This window comes from Notolepis coatsorum, assembly GCF_963971535.1.
Source record: "Notolepis coatsorum genome assembly, chromosome: 3".
Lineage (NCBI taxonomy): Eukaryota > Metazoa > Chordata > Actinopteri > Aulopiformes > Paralepididae > Notolepis > Notolepis coatsorum.
Genome location: NC_140167.1, coordinates 119,190,377 through 119,213,776, shown reverse-complemented (window position 1 = coordinate 119,213,776; position 23,400 = coordinate 119,190,377). Strand labels below are relative to the sequence as shown.

At 41.3% G+C, this 23,400-nt stretch overlaps 1 protein-coding gene across 1 annotated transcript in view; it reads right to left on the bottom strand.

Annotated features, from left to right (window-relative positions):
• LOC311225974 (purine nucleoside phosphorylase LACC1-like) overlaps positions 1-23,400 on the bottom strand; it is a gene marked incomplete at both ends in the record, with an annotated part of 98,034 nt that overhangs the window by 49,519 nt on the left and 25,115 nt on the right. The window contains one exon of the mRNA XM_084311359.1: positions 20,970-21,196. Within this exon, the coding sequence (XP_084167485.1) occupies positions 20,970-21,196 (227 nt within the window). The remainder of the gene's footprint in view (positions 1-20,969; positions 21,197-23,400) is intronic.

Below are 23,400 nucleotides of genomic sequence, written 5' to 3'. Positions count from 1 at the left end.
TTGTAAACAGCGACTCCTACAGTTCGGTCGGGGCGCCTGCTAAGCGCGGATAGGATCTAAGTGGGATAGTGTGATCCTTCCACACGCTACGCCCTCTCAGTGAGAATCCGCGCTGCCAGGTGAAAAGAAGCGGTTGATTGGCTGGACGTGTGTCGGAGGAAGTTCAAGTTTCAAGTTTCTTTAATAGTTGTCATACAGAAGTACAGAATACTTTTATACAAAATGCTTCTTACTGTTACGCAGTAAGGAAGCACGTGGTAGCCTCCACTCTCCCAGACCGACTGTGGGGGGTAAGTGCGCAGCGACCAGGAAAGGGATTGGGAATTGGCATAACGACTAACATTGGGATGGGAGAAAATCGGAGGAAAAAGGAGGGGAAAAAAGATCAATATATAAAAAAAAAGTTCCGAATGGCCCGCTTTTGCATTACGACTATTGGATTTACTGTATTTTTAAATGTCGACCCCCATACTTCCACACAGTAAGAAATGTAAGGAAGTATAAGTGAGCAGTAAATGATGTGCAAGGCTTTGTAGTTTAATATATCCTTACATTTATACAATATTGCTACTGACTTAGATATTTTTCCTTGAATATAGTTAACATGTTGTTTCCATGTTAATTTCTGGTCAATAACTACCCCTAGACATTTTATCTCAGAAACTCTTTCTATTTTTACATCACATATTTTTAACTCTATCTCCCCCTCTATTTCTTTTCGATTACCAAAAACCATACATTTTGTTTTCTTAATATTGAGAGACAATTTATTAACATCAAACCAAGTTTTGAGAGTTTCAAGCTCTCTTTCAATATCAAACAAAAGTTCCTTTAAATTTCTTCCTGAGCAATATAAATTTGTATCATCTGCAAAAATAACAAACTTTAACAGTTCAGCAACATTGCACATATCATTAATATAAAGTATAAAACGTTTTGGACCTATCACAGACCCCTGAGGTACTCCACAGGTGACCTTCCTAAATCCTGACACAGTGTCATTGATTTGCACACATTGCTGTCTGTTTTCCAAGTAGCTCTTCAGCCAAGAGTTAGCTATACCTCGTATCCCATACTTCTCCAGTTTTCTCACTAATATGCTGTGATCTATTGTATCGAAAGCCTTCTGTAGGTCAATATAAATACCAATAGAACACTTGTCATTGTCAACTGCTTTAGTTATTTCTTCTACCATCTCCATCACTGCATAATGTAGTAGTTCTATTTTCCCTAAACCCATACTGGTGTTCACCCAGTATTTTGTATTTGCCAATGTAAAGATCCAGTTGTTTCACAAATAATTTCTCTAATATTTTTGAAAATTGAGGAAGTAGGGACACTGGTCTATAATTGTCCATTTGATGTTTATCTCCATTTTTATATATTGGTATTACCTTTGCTGATTTCATATTATTAGGAAAAACACCTCTTTGAAAAGACAGATTGCATATATAGGTCAAAGGTTTTACAATAGACTAAATTACTTCTTTAATAATTACCATGTCAATGGAGTTTATATCAGTTGATGTTTTGTTTTTGAATTTACTTACAATATCAATTATATCAAGTTCATTTACCCCACAAAGGAACATAGAACTGATATTACCATTAATAAGATTATTAAACATATCTTTTTTATCCTCAGGCACAACAATTTTGCTGGCCAAAGTAGTTCCAACACCCACAAAGTAGTCATTGAAATCTTCAACGATGCTTTTGACATTGTCCACTTTAGCATCTGAGCTATTTAGAAAATAGCTTGGAAATTCAGATTTATAGCCTCTATTCCGAATAATATGATTGATTATTTTCCAGGTCTTTTGTATATTATTTGCACTGTCTTCTAACATTTTATTGTAGTATTCCTTCTTCTGTACTCTCAGGCTGAGGTTAGACTAGTGTATTCCTGGCGTTTTTTTTATACGTTTTTGACGACGTATCATGTCCTATCTACACAGAAACACGTTTTTTGGCGTTTTTTTGTGGATACGGCTGAAACGCAAAATTGTGTTTGCGTTTGGAGATACGCAAAAAAACGAGTCGACAAACAGCGTGTAGTCAGCACGCTAGCCGTTGTTGCGAAAACGCCCATGCGCAGTAGATACCATCTGCGTGCCCTTCCGGTGACAGCAGAGTGTGTGTGTGTGTGTGTGTTTGGGACAGAGCTCCGTGTCCCAAATAGCTTCAGCTACCATGTGTTGTCAAGTTATTGTTATAAGGACCCCAGTCCAAGCTACAACAGTCTGCATTCCCTTAACAATTGTTTGTATTGAGCCGTATTGTATTGTACCCATATGCAATATGTTAAATAAAGTTTACATCCATTCATTCTGCTAGCATTACCGATGGCATGAGCAGCTGGCTAACGTGAGCTATCAGGATTCAGACCCTGTTAGCTCAGAGTTCCTCTTTCAACTTAACAAGCATTAAACAAAATGGCCCAGTCATCTATTCACCTTTGTTTAATACACACAGCGTTGTCTCTAATGTTATCTAACTACTGATAGCTCGCGATATCATCAGTTTTGATGCTGGCTAAGTAGCGTGAGCTAACGTTAGCTTCTAGCCACAATGCTATATGTTATAATGGCATACTCCATTGACGTTAGCATGCAGCTAACAATGCTACAATGATACCGATCGTTTTTTAGCCTAAACTATCCGCTCTTGGTGGTCACTTGTGTTGATGTTAGTTTTGTTTCATCAACAAATGACAGGCAGAACACACAGTGAATGTATCCGTTTTGTTTATTGCACTTTTATTAGGCTTTGCTGAAAAAAGAATTGCTGCATTGAGCAAGATGGTGGCGCGGCATAGGCGCCTGCCTTGTTGACATTTTCTTTGCTGGAGCTTCCAGGAAGTGTATTGGCACATTCGTTCTGATTGGTTGAAATTGCCTTCATGTTTGCCACCTACTGCCACCTACTGCTTTGGCAGTGTACTTCATCAGTGTGCTCTGGTGACAAAAACGAAAAAAAAACGAAAGTGTGACTCGAGGCGCATGACGTCGCGGCGATACGCGGCGATGCGTATAAGAAAACAATACGAAGATGATACGAAAGGTGTAACCTCAGCCTCATAATGGAAGTCAGTTTGTTCTTATACAGCTTATATTTTTCTTCGCTTTTACTTTTTCTCAGTTGTAAATATTTCTTGTAAAGTAAGTTTTTCTTTTTGCACGCCCTTTGCGTAGCTTTAGTCATCCATGGCTTTCCTTTATATTTATCCTTCACCAAAACAACTAGTAAGGGAGAGAAATTCTGTATAAAATTTACGTTTTTTATTAACATGCCTTCATCAGGGTTACATGACAATAATAAAGAACAATGGAGCTTAAATAGCCATTTAAAATGGCCACCACAGGGAACACGACACAGGTTACATTCCTAAACTCACAAAATTTGTGTGCAGGTTTGAACCCCAGAGGGTGGGTGGTGGAAGTGAATAAATAACGCCTTCTAAGTGTGATTAAGTTTGTTCTTTTGTTACAGTAATACTTTTTACCAAGCAAATTTGCCAAGTCGTTTTGCGTTTGTGTTGTAGACTCTACATTCCAAAACAGTGTAGACATAATCACAGATCTCAGTAGGAGTAGGAAATATGGACTCCGGGTTATGTGTTTATAATGTGGATAACTAAGGAGAATAATTAATGGAATATTAATACTTCCATGCCACTCATTTTAAGAATTCACACATGTTCTCTCCGTCTTTGTGTGAGCTTGCACACCCCATATTCTAGCATTGCTCACCTCATTTGGGTGTAAGAGCTCACACAAACATCACACAAAATCTATTTACAATTGACAATTTAGTCATTTACTGTAGGTGATGCTTTTATCCAAAGTGACTTACCAGGAGGGGTACATCTTTGGCAGCTCAGGGTCAGTGGCATTCTTTGTCAAATAATATCGAGTTTTAGTGTTACACTCTGAGTGCATAGTAGTATAGACATATTAGCAAGATAGGTAGTATAGTGTAAGAATGGTAGCATAGTATTAAGGTACATAATAGTGTCCTGACTGTGGTGGGGAGTACGTTCCACCATTGTGGAGCTAGGACTGAGAATAGCCTGCTTCTCTTTGATGCCCCCCAAGGAGCTTGGATAGGAGTGGGTCTGAGGCGGCCAGAAGATGCAGAGTGTAGGGGTCTTGATGGTGTGTCGTTAGAGACCGGAGGTAGGAGGGAGCCGTTCCCCTCGCCGCACGGTCTGCACTAGGTCAGACCTTGAAGCAGAAATCAGAGCTCCATTCATTGTCAATGGAGCAGCTGTGTAATATGTGTGTTTATGTGTGCCATTGGGGTTTGTGTGTGTGCTATATGTGCATTATTGTGTGTGTGTATGTGTGAGAGAGAGAGAGAGAGAGAGAGAGAGAGAGAGAGAGAGAGAGAGAGAGAGAGAGAGAGAGAGAGAGAGAGAGAGAGAGAGAGAGAGAGAGAGAGAGAGAGAGAGAGAGAGAGAGAGAGAGAGAGAGAGAGAGAGAGAGAGAGAGAGGGAGGAAAGCCACGAGTGCAATTTGTGTTTTTCCCAGTCTGCTCCATGAGAGTGGTGCTGGCAGAGTAATAGTTCTGCAGGTGAAGAGGAAAAGCTGTGTGTGTGCATGTGTGTGTGTGTGCGTGTGTGTGTGCGTGTGTGCAGTAGTTCTGCAGGTGAAGGGGTGAAGCTGTTCTCTGCTGCCTCAGCGTTCCTCTGCCTCAGTGGAAAGAGCCACACTGCAGCCACAGCCAAGACCTAGATCCATACCCAACACACACATTATGTGCACACACTCACACACATGTGCATGCACGCTTGAACACACACACACACACACATGTGCATGCACGCTTGAACACACACACACACAATGTGCATGCACGCTTGAACACACACACACACACACATGTGCATGCACGCTCGAACACACACACACACACACACTACAAACCTCAACACCTTTTCCACACTGCAGAGAGCCAATGTTGGCTGTCCCTCTCTCCTTGAACCAAAGTGACCCTGATTCTCTGGATAGCTGGCTGGAGTTGAGCAGGACAGCCTGGCAGGGTAGGATTGGGATTCTGCATCATATACTGTAGGACGGTCTATCAAGCTTTGTAGAATGTGTAAGCTTTGGTGCATGGCAGAACATTACAATGCAATAGCCATTCACAAGCATCCATCACACATAAACCTGAGGAATGTATCCACACCTTCAGCTCAGGGGAATATTATAACCTACTTATGCTGACTTGATTGAGCCTTACTGTGTTTCTAAGTGGTATTGTCGTCGATGGCCATAAGAGGAAGTGACATGCCTAGAGATGCTGTAATGTTAGCCAGACATTTGCTGTTTTCTGGTGGTTCCATGTCTAGGCACTGAGCACAGTGGATGTCAGAATCACAATCAGAATCGTCTTTATTGTCATATCTTTCTATTCTGTTACAGCGATACAGTTTAGCTGGAAATATGTTTCTAGGGATCACTTTGGACCCAAATGTATTTCCTGTCAACTATTACTATTTCCTGTCAACTATTGCACCATTGCAAGAGGAAATAAAGTGGGTCCCTTTATAATGTTAACTAAGGGATCACCAGGTTAGACAGGAAGCAGGGCTTACACTTAAAAACAGATTTCAAGTACTAGCAGAAACAGGAGATGTTGAGGAACAGTGGGGAAGCTGCAAGAAGGCCCTCATTGACACTTGTGAACAGGTTTTGGGCTATAGGAAAGGTGAAAGAAAAGACTGGATTGCAGATGACACCTGGCAAGACATAGAGGAAAGGAAAAACCTTAAAAACAAGTGCAATAGGGAACCAGATATGACAAAGAAAGAAACGTGTAGGCAAGAATACCAACAAAAGAGCAGGGTAGTGAAGAAGAAGACGAGAAGGGACAAGAGAAGATATGTTGACAACCTAGCATGTGAGGCAGAAATAGCAGCCGGACAGAGGAACATGAAAGATCTTTACAGAATCACAAGACAACTAGCGGGGAAGAACAGAACCATTAGCCGACCAGTGAAGAATAAACAGGGACAACTCATCACACAGGAAGCCCAACAGCTAGACCACTGGAGGGAACACTTCCAGGAACTCCTAAATAGACCTCCCCCAGAAATAACACCAGAGATCAGCAGTGTACCATCGGAAGCCTTGAAGATCAACTGTGGGAGGATATCTAAGGATGAAATAACCAGAGCCATCAAAAAGATGAAGGCTGGGAAAGCACCAGGAGTTGACAACATCCCCCCTGATATTCTGAAAGCTGATCCCAAAGCGACCACAGAGGTTCTATACCACCTCCTCAACAAGATCTGGGATACAGAGGTAATCCCAATAGAATGGAAAACGGGCTTAATGGTCACCATTCCAAAAAGAGGAAACCTCAGTGAATGCAACAACTGGAGAGGCATAATGCTCCTGTCCGTCCCTAGCAAGGTTCTTTGTAGGATTATCTTAGATAGGATACAAGCAGCCTTAGACGGACAGTTGAGGAAAGAGCAAGCAGGTTTTAGGAAGGATAAGTCATGCACAGACCATATTGCTACTTTAAGAATTATTATCGAGCAGTGTGTTGAGTGGCAAAACTCCCTGTGCATGCATTTTGTAGACTTTGAAAAAGCATTTGACAGCCTAGATAGGGAAGTGCTTTGGAAACTCCTAGGTCACTATGGCCTACCCTCTAAGATCATCAACCTAATAAAGAACATGTACCAGGATTTCAATGGCCGGGTGATCTGCAAGGGCAAACTGTCAGACACCTTTGCCATCACAACAGGGGTGCGGCAGGGTTGTCTTCTTTCTCCTTTGATTTTCCTCATTGCCATTGACTGGATCATGAGAAGAACAACTGAAAATCAACGGACAGGAATCCAGTGGACCTTGTTTACCCAGCTCGAGGACCTGGATTTCGCAGACGACCTTGCGCTAGTCTCTGAAAACCAGACACACATGCAACAGAAGACAGATCGGAGTGAGCTGGAAAGAAGCAAAGGCCCTGGCCCAGAAGAGAGTGAGATGGAGAGCTCTGGTGGACGCCCTATGCCCCCCAACGGGGTAAAGAGGATTAAGTCAAGTCTTTATAATGTTATCGTTGTCACTGTGAAACGTCTATAGAGTGACATTCTCTTTTCCTGGCTGCTCTGCCAGGCAGCAGCACACACTTAAAGTAGTACAAAAAAGAAGCAATACGAATACTTTACAAATTAGCAGCATGGCAGTGATAAAAGATAGCACTAATTCACAATACAATAATCACAATGTAGTAGTCACAGTGTCAGTGTGATAGGTGCACAGCATGTTCAGACTGCATTCAATATAACTTTATGGTTCTGTGCAAGAAGTGTGTGTGTGTGTGTGTGAGAGTGAGAGTGTGTGAGAGAGAAAGAAACAGATAATGAGACAGACAGACAGAAAGAAAGTCAGAGACAGAGAGAAAGTCAGACAGACAGAGACACATGGAGAAAGACAGAGAGTGACACAGACAGACAGAGAGAAAGAGACACAGAAAGAGAGAGAGAGAGAGAGAGAGCAGAATCTTGAGAGACAGAGAGAAAGACACAGAGAAAAAGAGAGAAAGACAAAAGGACAGAGACAGAAAAACAGAAAGAAATAGAGGGGGAAAGAGAGAGTTGTGTAACTTGTGGTAAGATCAGTAGATTTTCACTTATTCTTCCGCCAATCATTGGCACGCTTAACTGTTCCATACTTGGAGCATGTAGAACAGTGTGTGTGTGTGTGTGTGCGTGTGCATATACATGCGTGTGTGTGCATGTGCTATATGGGCAAAGGACCAAGGGATTTGAGTTATACAATCTATATGTGTCATCCTTAGCTGCTTTGTGAATCATTAAGCTATAAATACGGTGCACTACGTGCACACAAGGGTGTAGCTCCAGATTCTGGGCCCCATGAAAGAATGTATTTGTAGGCCCCCAGTGAATGCGAGCGCGCGTAAGCGGAATTTTTTTTGGCCATTTTTTTATTGATGAAAACGCATAATATGGTTTTTACCTATACATTCGGATCAGCAGTTCAGCACCTGCACTGTTGGTGGGTGAGCCTAGTAAAGGATGTCGCATTGCGTTCATCTTCAATGAATGGACCAATGCAATAGTCTACCAAAGCCCCCCCTCTCTCTCTATATATCTCACACACACACACACATACACACTTCAGAAACAAACATAGTATCAATGAGAGCATCAATAATACACCTGAGTGATGTCTAGTAAAAAAAAAAAAAAAAAAAAAACATTTGGGCCCCCCCCCCCCCCCCAGTGCTGGGCCCTTGGAATCATCCTAAGCTACCCCCCCCAGCTACGCCCCTGCGTGCACATGACCAGTTATATGTGAATCATTAAGCTATAAATACGGTGCACTACGTGCACATGACCAGTTATATGTGAATCATTAAGCTATAAATACGGTGCACTACGTGCACATGACCAGTTATATGCCGGTGTGGTGTGACTTCGATAGTCTTGATATTTCAGGAGTGAGTGGGAGCTTTTGACGTTGGTAGCGCTCCCCTGAGATGTGGCTCACCTCCTTTCTCGTGTAGGAGAGAGGAGAAGGTTGGAGGGATGGAGAGAGAGAGAAAGAAAGAAGGAGACAGACAAAGAGAAAGTCAAGGTCCATAGTCATTACACAGTATATTACAATATAGTGTAACGTTTGGGGTTTTTGCTCTCCTCAGGGAGAAAAGCCCTATAGTGTTACCTAGTGGTAATGGACCTGTCCATCTGCCCTAATTGCATTCATTGGCACCTGGTGTGTCTAGTTAAGGTGGCTTTATATGCTATTACTACAGACACCGTGAGTCAATCAACAGACTGTGTAACACTTATCGCTCCTGCCATGGAGAATAAGTCCGTTCGCCATTTGTATTAATTGACGTGTCTTTTCCTTATCGCTTGTATGACTTCTTTGTGTGCATATGCAGCACCGTCTCCCGACGTATTTCTTTTGTAATGTGTTTTGGAGACATCGTTTTCTCCCCTTTGCTTTCCCCATTTATTGTATAGAGAAGTTTATGCGTTTGTGCTCTAAACGTGTTTTTGGAGACAGATGTATCTCCCCTTTTATTTATATGCCCTCGTCTGCGTGTACCCTTTTTATACTCTAAATAAAAGAGTACCTTTTGTTTGAAAACCAACACCTGCCTCTCGTCTTATCCGTTCTACACTGCACCTGGGTCCTACACACCTACCACCTCGTAACAATACAGTATCTATATATATATTATATATAGATACGTTTATATCAAAACGTAAGGTGACTACCACTACCACAGGTTTAGGGTGCATGTAGGTTAGGACGTATTCTTTTGGCTTTAGCTCTCTGGTTTTTGGACCTTAGGGCAGCTGTTCAAATATTGATGGAACTCAACTCAATTTATTCCCCTTTTGAATTCAGGTTCAGTGGAGGAGACATTGGGCCTCATTCACCAATACTCTCTTATTATTTTTCTTATATTCTTTCTTACCTGTCTGTTAAAAGAAAAATAAGAAGAAATGCTAGTTAAGAACGAAATCTGTTCTTCTATCGCTTCGTGAATGAGGCCCATTGTATGAGTCAGAAACAGGGCGGATCAGGCCTCCTTCATATAATATTTTCAGTGATGATGATGGTGCTGCTGCTGCTGATGGTTATTCTAGCACTCGATAATAAGAGGGCGGCGGGCAGTGGGAGCATTGGTTTCTATAGTATTGAGTAGGAGGAGTGGTGTGTATTTCATGTCACGGAGATGGAGGTTCAAAGGAGGAGGCAGAGAAGAGCGGAAGAGAGAAAGAACTCTCTTACATAACAGATCATCATGTCTGTCTCCATCTGGATCACAGGGCTTTAGACTATGACGGAAACAAGCGCACACATCCTTCTGCACACAGACACAGAGACACGCACATAGGCTTCTCGAGTGCTACAGACAGGCACTTGCACAATCAGCCTGGACCTACAATAAGATGGAAGCAATACTGTTAACATTATTAGAATACACCACGGATGCTTTCATGTTCGCAGCGCACATACACACAAACACACACAGACACACACACAAACACGCTCCGACTCAGAATTAAATCATCACAGAGGGATTACAAAATACCATTACATGAAACGTAAACAGGATTAACTGAGATATGTATGTGTCACAATGAATGGTTGAGAAAATAACTTGAGGATTCAGAACACAGACGAACACACATAAATAAACGTACACACAACAAAATCACACACACACAGACACACACTGTGTGTACAAAGTCATAAACACAACATCTCAGATGTGTGCACATGCTGACATTATGTGTGTATTACAAAATATACACTGGCTTCATCCACTATTGTTGTGTTAATTGAATCCTTAAGAAAGATGTCTTCATGGGCGGTCAGGTGGCGTAGCGGAGATTGCGTTCGTCACCAACCCCGGAGACGTTGGATTCGCCTGTTCGAATCCAGCTCACAGCTCCGGGGTTGTCACCAGCTTGGCTGGCCGTTCACACTAATACAATTGGCTGTATTAGAGGGTGGGAGAAGCTGGCGGGGTGGGTCCGGGTCGTTGTAAACAGCGACTCCTACAGTTCGGTCGGGGCACCTGCTAAGCGCGGATAGGATCTAAGAGCGGTAGTGTGATCCTTCCACACGTTACACCTCTCAGTGAGAGTCCGCGCTGCCAGGTGAAAAGAAGCGGTTGATTGGCTAGACGTGTGTCGGAGGAAGCACGTGGTAGCCTCCACTCTCCCAGACCGACTGTGGGGGGTAAGTGCGCAGCGACCAGGAAGGGGATTGGGAATTGGCATAACGACTAACATTGGGATGGGAGAAAAATCGGAGGAAAAAGGAGGGGGGAAAAGATCAATATATATATATAAAAGAAATATGTCTTCATAATGAAGTAAAAAAGCCAGTCCCTATTTGAGAAGTTTTATGTTAAAGGATGGATTAACTTTTCCCAACTTTTTTTTTTAAAACATTGTCTGGCATGATATTAACTAGTGCAGGCTATAATTGCACTGATTGCTTTAGTTTTATTACAGAACTTAACACTTCATCCTCAGGCTCCAATACAATCAAAATGGGGCAAATGTTTTTAGGTTGTATTGTTGAGAGGATGAAGCACAGAGTTAAGTTCCGTAATAAAACTAAAGCAATCAGTGGAATTATAGCCTATACTAGTTAATATCATGACAGACAATATTTAAAACATTTTAAAACATTTGAATCTGTCCTTTAAAGCCCCAATCCCTACTTTTTTCACCGACCATATCAATGTGGGAAGTTTGATCTGAAACTTTCTTTCTTAACTCACTGTAAATAAGAATACACATCTGTTTTACTACAGTATTGAGAAACATTTCCAATGTAAATACACATTTTACAGCCACAAATTACATCAAATACAATTAAAAGCACATAATATCTGTTGTTGAATGTTAGTCGACTCCTTAAGAGCTCACACCTGTGATCATGACAGTTAAACATGTTTGCATTTGTACTCCTTATTTTTGGCAGTGTTTACGTCTGGATCACTGATTGGGCCTTTCAATTAACATGACAGTGTGTGTACAGAAATGTGGTGTGTGAGGGCGGCTGGGTAGCGCAGTGACTGTGGGATCTAATCCAGCTGTCAGCGATACCTCCGGCTTGGTCAGTCTTCCCTACTAACACAATTGGCAGTGTTAGCGGGTGGGAAGCCGGTGGGGTATGTGTCCTGGTCGTTGTAAACTGCGGTTCCTACTGGTCGGTCGGGGCGGCTGTTCAGCAGGGAGGGGAGCGGGGGGAAATAGCGTGAACCTCCGCACGCGTTACATTCCCCCAGTGAGAGTCCTTGCTGTCAGGTGAAAAGAAGCGGCTGGCTGACTCCACATGTATCGGAGGAGGCATGTTGTAGTTCTACACCCTCCCTAGGCCGACAGTGGGGCAATGCGCGCAACGACCAGGACATAACGACTAAATTGGGATGGGAGCAAAATACAGAAAGTGAGAACAAAAAAACAAAAAAACAAAAAAATATGTGGTGTGTGTGTGTGTGTGGTGTTGTGTGTCAAAGCACCATGCCTTTAAATGCCTGTGTGTCTGCTGTGTCGGCTCCAGTCACCTTTTCCAAATTATTTCCAAAACAAAAGCGATTGAGTGGGTATTTTGGAAAAACGCAAAGTGATTCCAAATACCCACTCAATCGCACTTTTGCTTCTTGGACAATAATTTGGAAAGGTCAGACAGCTGAGAAGAAAGCAGACACACAGACGCACTATAATATGGCATGGTAGCACTCACTGTACACACAAACAAATGACATACACACCCACACTCACAATGAGCCAACTGACCCCTGTCTTTGTTGAACCTTATTCAGCTGCACAGAATGGGAACGCTGGGAAGACTTAAAGCAAAACGACGACCATTTTAACAATTTGCATATATTATTTCTGTGCACCAGGACAGTTTATTCAATATTTGAACATGAACCAGTCTTCCCTAAAGCCAGAAATCAGAGAAAGAACCCTCAAATATGTGATGTATATAAAATATGAGGCTGCTCTATGACAATGAATGGGGCTGACTTTGTGGGTCCATAACATTTTCATGTGAGCAGTTCCACCCAAATGAGGTTTCAATTCTGGTTCATGACTGTTGTAATAACTACAGAATTGGGTATGACAACTCTGACATTTGATTTTATGGAACCCCATTCATTGTCAGACAGCTTTTACATCTAGGTCACATCACAGATTCAAATGTTCTCTTTCAGTTCACTCTGCTACCATTTGTATAACGGGGACTTTCAAGACCAACCAGATCTGAGGAAGTACACAGGAATACATATTGTAAGAGCACACAAGAATACATATTGTAAGAGTACACAAGAATACATATTGTAAGAGTACACAAGAATACATATTGTAAGAGCACACAAGAATACATATTGTAAGAGTACACAAGAATACATATTGTAAGAGTACACAAGAATACATATTGTAAGAGTACACAAGAATACATATTGTAAGAGTACACAAGAATACATATTGTAAGAGTACACAAGAATATATATTGTAAGAGCACACAAGAATACATATTGTAATAGTACACAAGAATACATATTGTAAGAGTACACAAGAATACATATTGTAAGAGCACACAACAAGAATACATATTGTAAGAGTACACAAGAATACATATTGTAAGAGTACACAAGAATACATAGTAAGAGTACACAAGAATATATATTGTAAGAGCACACAAGAATACATATTGTAATAGTACACAAGAATACATATTGTAAGAGTACACAAGAATACATATTGTAAGAGTACACAAGAATACATATTGTAAGAGTACACAAGAATATATATTGTAAGAGCACACAAGAATACATATTGTAATAGTACACAAGAATATGTATTGTAAGAGTACACAAGAATACATATTGTACGAGTACACAAGAATACATAGTAAGAGTACACAATAATATATATTGTAAGAGCACACAAGAATACATATTGTAAGAGTACACAAGAATACATAGTAAGAGCACACAATACATATTGTAAGAGTACACAAGAATACATATTGTAAGAGTACACAAGAATACATAGTAAGAGTACACAAGAATATATATTGTAAGAGCACACAAGAATACATATTGTAAGAGTACACAAGAATACATAGTAAGAGCACACAATAATACATATTGTAAGAGTACACAAGAATACATATTGTCGTTTTTATTCTCCTATTTGTAGTCACTTTCCACTTCTACACATGATCCATTTGTTGGTTCATTAGTTGTAAGAGCTCCTAACCTCCAAAATGGCACTGATGCCCAGGGTGTAGCTAGAGGCTGAAAGAGACAGACTAGCAGGGACTACAACACCAGCTATATACAGTAGCACTGATGCCCAGGGTGTAGCTAGAGGCTGAAAGAGACAGACTAGCAGGGACTACAACACCAGCTATATACAGTAGCACTGATGCCCAGGGTGTAGCTAGTTAGCTAGAGGCTGAAAGAGACAGACTAGCAGGGACTACAACACCAGCTATATACAGTAGCACTGATGCCCAGGGTGTAGCTAGAGGCTGAAAGAGACAGACTAGCAGGGACTACAACACCAGCTATATACAGTAGCACTGATGCCCAGGGTGTAGCTAGAGGCTGAAAGAGACAGACTAGCAGGGACTACAACACCAGCTATATACAGTAGCACTGATGCCCAGGGTGTAGCTAGTTAGCTAGAGGCTGAAAGAGACAGACTATCAGGGACTACAACACCAGCTATATACAGTAGCACTGATGCCCAGGGTGTAGCTAGAGGCTGAAAGAGACAGACTAGCAGGGACTATAACACCAGCTATATACAGTAGCACTGATGCCCAGGGTGTAGCTACTAGCTAGTTAGCTAGAGGCTGGAAAGGACAGACTAGCAGGGACATCAGCTATAATAGACAATGTGATATACATTATACAGTATCCCTTTTTTTCAACATAAAGTATGCTGTCAAATGAGATCTACCGTATTTACATGGCTCAGACGGACAAAGCGGGTTCCCAGCCATTTGAATTTCTTCAACCAATCAAAATAACTTGCACTCTTACACTATAGCATGTTACAGTATAATCCATTATAACTACATGCTTTACATTTTTATTTTATTTCTTTCATGTTTTACATATATAGTTTTTGTTTTTTTGTTTTGCATATATATATATTTTTTTTCTTTTCTTTTTTATGTTTTAAAATAGTACACTCATTTGAGTAGTGGAAAAGGGGTAGGATTAAATAAGTGTATACTTCTTCCTACTCCTTTTCGAACATGTAGATTGAGTTGTGTTTTGCTTTTGTTATTGTTTGTTTGTATTCATTGCATGTTCGATATAAATATTTCAAATCAAATCAAATGCTCTAAGTAAAGTGTTAAGGACTCCCTAATAGACACATTAGTCCAATATTTTAATTGTTAGATAAGATTTAGTGCAGAATTGCAAATGATAAGATGAAGAGGGTGAAACCTGTGATCACAACATACATTTTTAACACAATTCTCTCCCTGAGCTAATAGTTCTTAATTTTGATATTCTCAACCTTTTGATTCATGCATGACAGTTTATGAAGCACGTTATAGGGCTGCACAATTAATCACATTTTGTAACCAAATCGAAGGAGGCTGCAGTATTTGATAATGGCAGATGTGTGTCAAAATACCATTCTAAATGAAGTATTATGTTGCTGCAGAGACTGGCCTACACATTGTATTCTACAGAGAAAAACATGTCTGCTTGGTGTCATCACACTAGTGTAGTCAAGAGTGTAATACATTCTCTACCTCCTTAGTCACACAAACACACACTGTGCACACATACAGTACATACACACACACATACTTAACTCATTCTCACTGTATTTAACCCAGATTACAAGATCAGTTTTCAAAATAAATTAAGAACAGCAATTATTCAGAAGAAATCAGTTTGGATTATATACAGTATGATGTGATATTCTCTGAGGTGATGGCTGACTATAATTGTGGTGCTTAACTATACATTGATTGATTGATTGAAAAGTTTATTAACAGATTGCAGAATGGGTACAGTACAGTACAGCTCAATACATACAATTGTTAAGGGGATGCAGACCAGAGAAAGACTTTCGTCTTGTTTACATCAGGGTCCCCCATTTTCAATTCATCATAACATATATGACATACAGATAGACAGTACTGCTACATCTATGACATATCAGATTTGCAAATACAGTACTGTTTGTGATACAAAAAGTGTCCAGAAAAAGAGTGTATATAGATTTGACGTAGAAACTGTACATTGGAGGAGGTTGGGTGGGGTGGGGTTGGGTGGGTGGGGGCTGTACATTGGAGGTGGGGGGGGGACACTGTACACTGTACATTGGAATACTGACAAAGCCATACTTGGTCATTTACTCTACAACTGGGTTAGGACATTTGTAGGGGCCAGTTTCGAATTGCAGTCTCCCGTAGGTGTTCTTTGAGAGTGTTTTTGAAAGTGGGTAGTGATTCACATTCCTTTACAGCTTTGGGTAGGGCGTTCCACATTGATGTGGCATAATTGCGAAATGTGTTTAGTCCCTTGTTTGAGCCGAATCTGGGTTTAACATGATTTGTGGAGCTCCCTCTGTTAAAATGTTATTCTGGTGAGAGAGAACTTCCTATACTATATATATTTTTTCTCTCATTTCAATTGTTTTTAAATGATAGTTGTAACTGTGTGAATGTATGTATATGGTGTCATGTACATGTATGGTGAACTGGTGAATAATTGAAGATGTACTCCTGTTACAACACAGCTAATCCCTGATGGGAAGATGACACACACACGTGCATGCCCCCCCCCCCCCCCCCCTCTCACACACAAAGCATGCACCCCCCCCCCCCCCTCCCCCCACACACACACACACACACACCTCAGGCTGATGTAACAGCAGGGTGATAGGGTAATCCACATGGGGGGAGGCTATCGGTAACGTTAGCCCTGCTGGCACACCTGCCATCTGCACTATACTGCACTCCTGAACACTGAGACATGGGTTTATGTGTTTGTTCCCCATTAGCCGAGTCAGCTAGTCTTTCCAGGGGCCACACATAAGACATTAGATTGTAAAAATAAAATCAAATGTTGTATAATAAAATAATATTATTTGACAGCATAATGTGTGACGTGCCGTGCTTGTGGCTTCTAATGTAGGAAGCATGAGCTTCTTCAGGAAGACTGGGAGCAGGGATCCTGTCCGGACCCTGATGTAAAAACCCAGATGCCTTTTCTATGGCTCACAATAACTATGTTGGGGCAATTTAATGACCTAAACATTTCAGATTCTTTCCTGGTTATGGTTAGTCTGTCATTTTTCAGTTTAGAAAGGTTGTAAAAGAATACAGTGTTCCACAACAGTAGCCTCGCTGTGGAAAAAGTGGCAAAGTATAAACTGAATTTAGTTTAGTCAGTGACATCAAATACAATGACTGTGTGTGTGTGAAACAGGTTATAGAAGACATTCTGGCCGATTCCTGTAAAGTGAATGGAATTCCCCATCCTTCTCTGTTTGGAATACCTCTCTAAATACCCAAAATAACACTTGAACCTTCAACAAACTTGAATGGGGCTGATAGAAACATTATGACATGATAAAATACGACATACAATTGTTGGATATACAAAATAAATTGCTACACATACAATAGAAATCTCTAAAATGGCATATGGCCATTATGTATGTTTAGGCTATGGGTATGTTTAGGCTATAAAATATATATTTTTAAAAGGTGTTTTTAATATTTACAAATATTACAACTATATTACACACATTTCTTTTCCATATGGGTGAGAAAAAGGCGAGGCATAGCCTACTCAGCTACCCTGCCCTGCATGCGGTATCATTACTCTAGATTAGAAAATGTTCATGTCGTTTCCCAAAACGCCAGTGATTAGACAGTGTGACTTGCCATCTCCGACTATCAAAAACATCTTATCTTCTTCTCCCACTGTCAACTACCACGACCACATTCACACAAATGACCACTTACTTGTACTTTCCTGGGACCCAATACACTATTCTGAACATCTAAAACCAATGTTATTAATTAAATGAATCATATATTATGTTATATGATGTTATTATGTTTATTTGTATGAGTGCTGTGTCATTAATATGGTCGCTCCAGCGTTTAACTTGCTGTTAAAACCACTCTCAAGGAGCACCTACGGGAGACTGCAATTCGAAACCGGCCCCTGTAAATGTCCTACGGCCCCCACCCCTCACTACATTACCACATTTTCTCCTTCTCTCCTTAGGCTATGGTTAGACTAGTGTATTCCTGGCGTTTTTTATACGTTTTTGACGACGTTTGATGTCCTATCTACACAGAAATGCGTTTTTTGGCGTTTTTTTGTGGATACGGCTGAAACGCAAAATTGTGTTTGCGTTTGGAGATACGCAAAAAAAACGCTTCGACAACAGCGTGTAGTCAGCACGGAGCAGTTGTTGCGAAAACGCCCATGCGCAGTAGATACCATCTGCGTGCCCTTCCGGTGACAACAGTGTGTGTGTTTGGGACAGAGCTCCGTGTCCCAAATAGCTTCAGCTACCATGTGTTGTCAAGTTATTGTTATAAGGACCCCAGTCCAAGCTACAACAGTCTGCATTCCCTTAACAATTGTTTGTATTGAGCCGTATTGTATTGTACCCATATGCAATATGTTAAATAAAGTTTACATCCATTCATTCTGCTAGCATTACCGATTGCATGAGCAGCTGGCTAACGTGAGCTATCAGGATTCAGACCCTGTTAGCTCAGAGTTCCTCTTTCAACTTAACAAGCATTAAACAAAATGGCCCAGTCATCTATTCACCTTTGTTTAATACACACAGCGTTGTCTCTAATGTTATCTAACTACTGATAGCTCGCGATATCATCAGTTTCGTGCTGGCTAAGTAGCGTGAGCTAACGTTAGCTTCTAGCCACAATGCTATATTGTTATAATGGCATACTCCATTGACGTTAGCATGCAGCTAACAATGCTACCGATCGTTTTTTAGACTAAACTATCCGCTCTTGGTGGTCACTTGTGTTGATGTTAGTTTTGTTTCATCAACAAATGACAGGCAGAACACACAGTGAATGTATCCGTTTTGTTTATTGCACTTTTATTAGGCTTTGCTGAAAAATTATTGCTGCATTGAGTGCATCTTGCATTGCAAGATGGTGGCGCGGCATAGGCGCCTGCCTTATTGACATTTTCTTTGCTGGAGCTTCCACCAGGAAGTGTATTGGCACATTCGTTCTGATTGGTTGAAATTGCCTTCATGTTTGCCACCTACTGCCACCTACTGCTTTGGCAGTGTACTACATCAGTGTGCTCGGCTGACAAAAACGGAAAAAAAACGAAAGTGTGACTCGAGGCGCATGACGTCGCGGCAATACGCGGCGATACGTATAAGAAAACAATACGAAATGATACGAAAGGTGTAACCTTTAGTGTCTTCCAGCTGGCCACGATGAGAACACTCCTCGCTGGGGTTACACCTTTCGTATCATCTTCGTATTGTTTTCTTATGCGTATCGCCGCGTATCGCCGCGACGTTGTGCGCCTGAGTCACACTTTCGTTTTTTTTTCCGTTTTTGTCAGCCGAGCACACTGATGTAGTACACTGCCAAAGCAGTAGGTGGCAGTAGGTGGCAAACATGAAGGCAATTTCAACCAATCAGAACGAATGTGCCAATACACTTCCTGGTGGAAGCTCCAGCAAAGAAAATGTCAATAAGGCAGGCGCCTATGCCGCGCCACCATCTTGCTTTTTTTTACTCAATGCAGCAATTCTTTTTTCAGCAAAGCCTAATAAAAGTGCAATAAACAAAACGGATACATTCACTGTGTGTTCTGCCTGTCATTTGTTGATGAAACAAAACTAACATCAACACAAGTGACCACCAAGAGCGGATAGTTTAGTCTAAAAAACGATCGGTAGCATTGTTAGCTGCATGCTAACGTCAATGGAGTATGCCATTATAACAATATAGCATTGTGGCTAGAAGCTAACGTTAGCTCACGCTACTTAGCCAGCACTAAAACTGATGATATCGCGAGCTATCAGTAGTTAGATAACATTAGAGACAACGCTGTGTGTATTAAACAAAGGTGAATAGATGACTGGGCCATTTTGTTTAATGCTTGTTAAGTTGAAAGAGGAACTCTGAGCTAACAGGGTCTGAATCCTGATAGCTCACGTTAGCCAGCTGCTCATGCAATCGGTAATGCTAGCAGAATGAATGGATGTAAACTTTATTTAACATATTGCATATGGGTACAATACAATACGGCTCAATACAAACAATTGTTAAGGGAATGCAGACTGTTGTAGCTTGGACTGGGGTCCTTATAACAATAACTTGACAACACATGGTAGCTGAAGCTATTTGGGACACGGAGCTCTGTCCCAAACACACACTGTTGTCACCGGAAGGGCACGCAGATGGTATCTACTGCGCATGGGCGTTTTCGCAACAACTGCTCCGTGCTGACTACACGCTGTTGTCGACTAGTTTTTTTTGCGTATCTCCAAACGCAAACACAATTTTGCGTTTCAGCCGTATCCACAAAAAAAAAGCCAAAAAACGCATTTCTGTGTAGATAGGACATGAAACGTCATCAAAAACGTATAAAAAAACGCCAGGAATACACTAGTCTAACCATAGCAAGCTCATTTAATCTATTATGTACTTTGTGTTTCACTATTAAACCTATACTGACCACCCCGCCTACCCCCCCACCCACCCTTAACAATTGTGTGTATTGAGCTGTACTGTATTGTACCCATTCTGCAATCTGTTAATACAATTTTCAATCAATCAATCAATCAATCAATCAATCAATCAATCAATCAATCAATCAATCAATCAATCAATCAATCAATCAATCCAGTCCCCTCACCATGTCGGCATGATAATCCACATTCAAAAAAGGCAAACAGCTCCCCCTTGTGTCCCGTTTACGCTATTACACACTGAATAGCATCCATACTGTAGGCCTACTGTCGTTTTGTATGCGCCGCTTGCCTATTACAGTAGATACAGATTAAGCACAGCTGTTGGTTTTAATTGGTCCTGTTAAATAAAAGCTGCCCAGCCAGAACTCGCAAAATGCGTTTAAAACTTGTTTTACAGTGTAGTTAACAGACCACTGTGCAATAGGACAGAAAAAAAAAAGAGACAAGGTATTATATTTATATATAGACTTACAGTACAGCCATCAGTCCTAATAAGAAGTGGCTTGTTTAAAATGTTCTCTTTTTATATGTCTATAGAAAATTATCACATATATGACATAATTACACATGAACTACAAATCACATCATGAACACAATGACATTTTGACCAAGGAATTGGTTGCATTTGTGTCAAACTACATAAAAATGACCCGAGAGTGAACATCCACCAGCATCACCTAAAACACACGCCTACTCTCGTCCAAACCCTCTCGCAGCATGTTGTCTGCTGAACGCAGGCCTGGCTCCTCTGCTTCCTGGATCCACAGGAAGCCAACCTGTGTTCCAAAGTTGACTCCATCACGGACGTGGGAGAAGAACGACTCAGGGTGGCAGGAGGTGCAAAGGGTCACGCACGGCCTGTCCGTCACTGTGTCATCGTGGATATGCTCAGGTAGGATCCCGCCCCTTTGGAGGAGGAGTCTGAGATGGAAAGTTGGATGTTTTCATTCATACAGTTGGAGGTTTCCATTTCTATAGACTGTTTCAGTTGAAGGTTTGATGTGTTGCTGGGAAACAAGCTAAAGCTACAGTTGATTTCCTGTTGCAGTGTTTGCTCATTATCAACAAATGGAAAAGGAATCAAAGGAAGTCCTTTCTAGAATGATGGTTTATGTTTGTTTTTGTTATCAAGTTGAAACTGAGAATACATCCATATCCAGAGAACAGGTTTTCACACTACCATTAACAGGTTACTGAATGTACACACTCTAGGATCATAGTACAGGAGACACTCTAGGATCATAGTACAGGAGACACTCTAGGATCATAGTACACACACTCTAGGATCATAGTACACACACTCTAAGATCATAGTACAGGGGACATGACACATTATTTTGAAGTATCCACAACCACAACATGGGAATCTCCCACTTCCACAATTACAAACAATGCAATTGGTTTTCCTTATCTTGCTGTTTCATAGCAACCGTTCCAAGGTATCAAGTATTTTATCCACAATTGTAACCACTTCCTCGAGATTGCTACATACAGGACCTGTCTGAATCGTGTGAAAAAACCTGACGGTCTGGCCGCTTTCACACTCAGAAAAGTGGACGATAGAGGACTGAGTGCAAATGAGGCTTTAGAGATACGGTGGCAGAAGGAGGAGGCAGGCAATCTCACTCACTCACATAATACAATATGGATGCTCTTGTACCTCCAACAACCAAGACATCTCAGCCACAGTTGAAGTGTAGGTGGAAATCATGTATTGTATATGTACAACCATGCAGTGGTTCCCCACACAAAGACTATTTGAGGTGACCTACAGTACCACAGAATCAGACAATAGATTTCACAAACTGACACATTAACATGTGATACAACACAACCTCTTGTCCCCTTTCACTCACCGACTCGGCGTGTATCTTGACCGGTATGACCTGCCACTCCCATAAATAACCAAACAACCTGTGGAGGACATTGCTATATTTGGAAAGAGCCATAAAACCTTTCAGATAGTCAATGACTCCCTGCCCTTAATCATTCTGCCAATGCTTGGACCACAAATCAACAGCTGTGCCCTAGCATGATCAAAGAGAATGCTCTGTGCTGAGGTCACGACCTCAAGGTATCCAATCAAACAAGTGGGTGGGGCAACAGTTGCCATGGTAATGATCATAGAGAGAGGGGGTGACTGTGCAGCACTTATTGAAAATCAATTGACCTATCCCAAGCCCCGCTCGTTTCTTGATCCTCCTATCACAACTGTTTCTTCCCAGTGACAGGTTCAAGAAAAGGAGGATCAAAAAAGAGGGTGGAGTTTGTCACTGTGAACATCAGGAATTGACCTAATGACCTTACAAGAGAGTTAACTCTAAATATAAAAAAAAATTCTGGAGAGAGAGGTCTTTAATAGTAGTAGTAATATCTTGAAACAGTATTTTTAACAGAGACTATGTGAAACGTAGGTTCTAATTTGGTAAACTCCTATAGAACTAGTTTGACCCTGCACAGACTCTGGTTCACCTCGCCAGTGTTGCATTGCTGACATCAAAACTGGTTGCATGCACGCTAATGATGCCACGTGCACGCGCGCTCCCGGGCGCGTGCGCTCTCTCCCGCGCATAAATGTTCCCTCGCATCAGCACAGACTAAAGACAGTGCCTAATTGCCTCTATGAATGGAATGTAACACATTTCATTCACAAGTTTTGTGTGAATGTATTTGAACACACCTGACGACCGGCGCTATTGATATGCAAAGTAGCCATGTCACCCATGTGGGTACTTAGCGAGTTGGCGCATCAGTCGAGTGCAGCACATTCCTGTGTGCACGCGCGCGCACATCCGCGCATGCGCGTGCACGCGCTTCTGCTCACAAAAGCTGGTTGCACGTCGTGCAACCCCGTCCCATGAGCAACGCACCTCTGCACCTCGCACAGGGACTCACACTCCTTCATTCACTAGCACCTTGGATCTTATTTGCATATTTTTATATTTATTGATAATCCGCTTACTCTGTTTACATATAGATTAGTTTACAGTACAAAAAAAATAACTTGGCATCCGGGTAGACAAAGACTCAGTATGGAGTATTGCACATTGTAAAGCTATATATTATTTGCACATGGGGCACATAGATTTAGGATATAATCTGTATATGATACCAGGCGGGCGTTA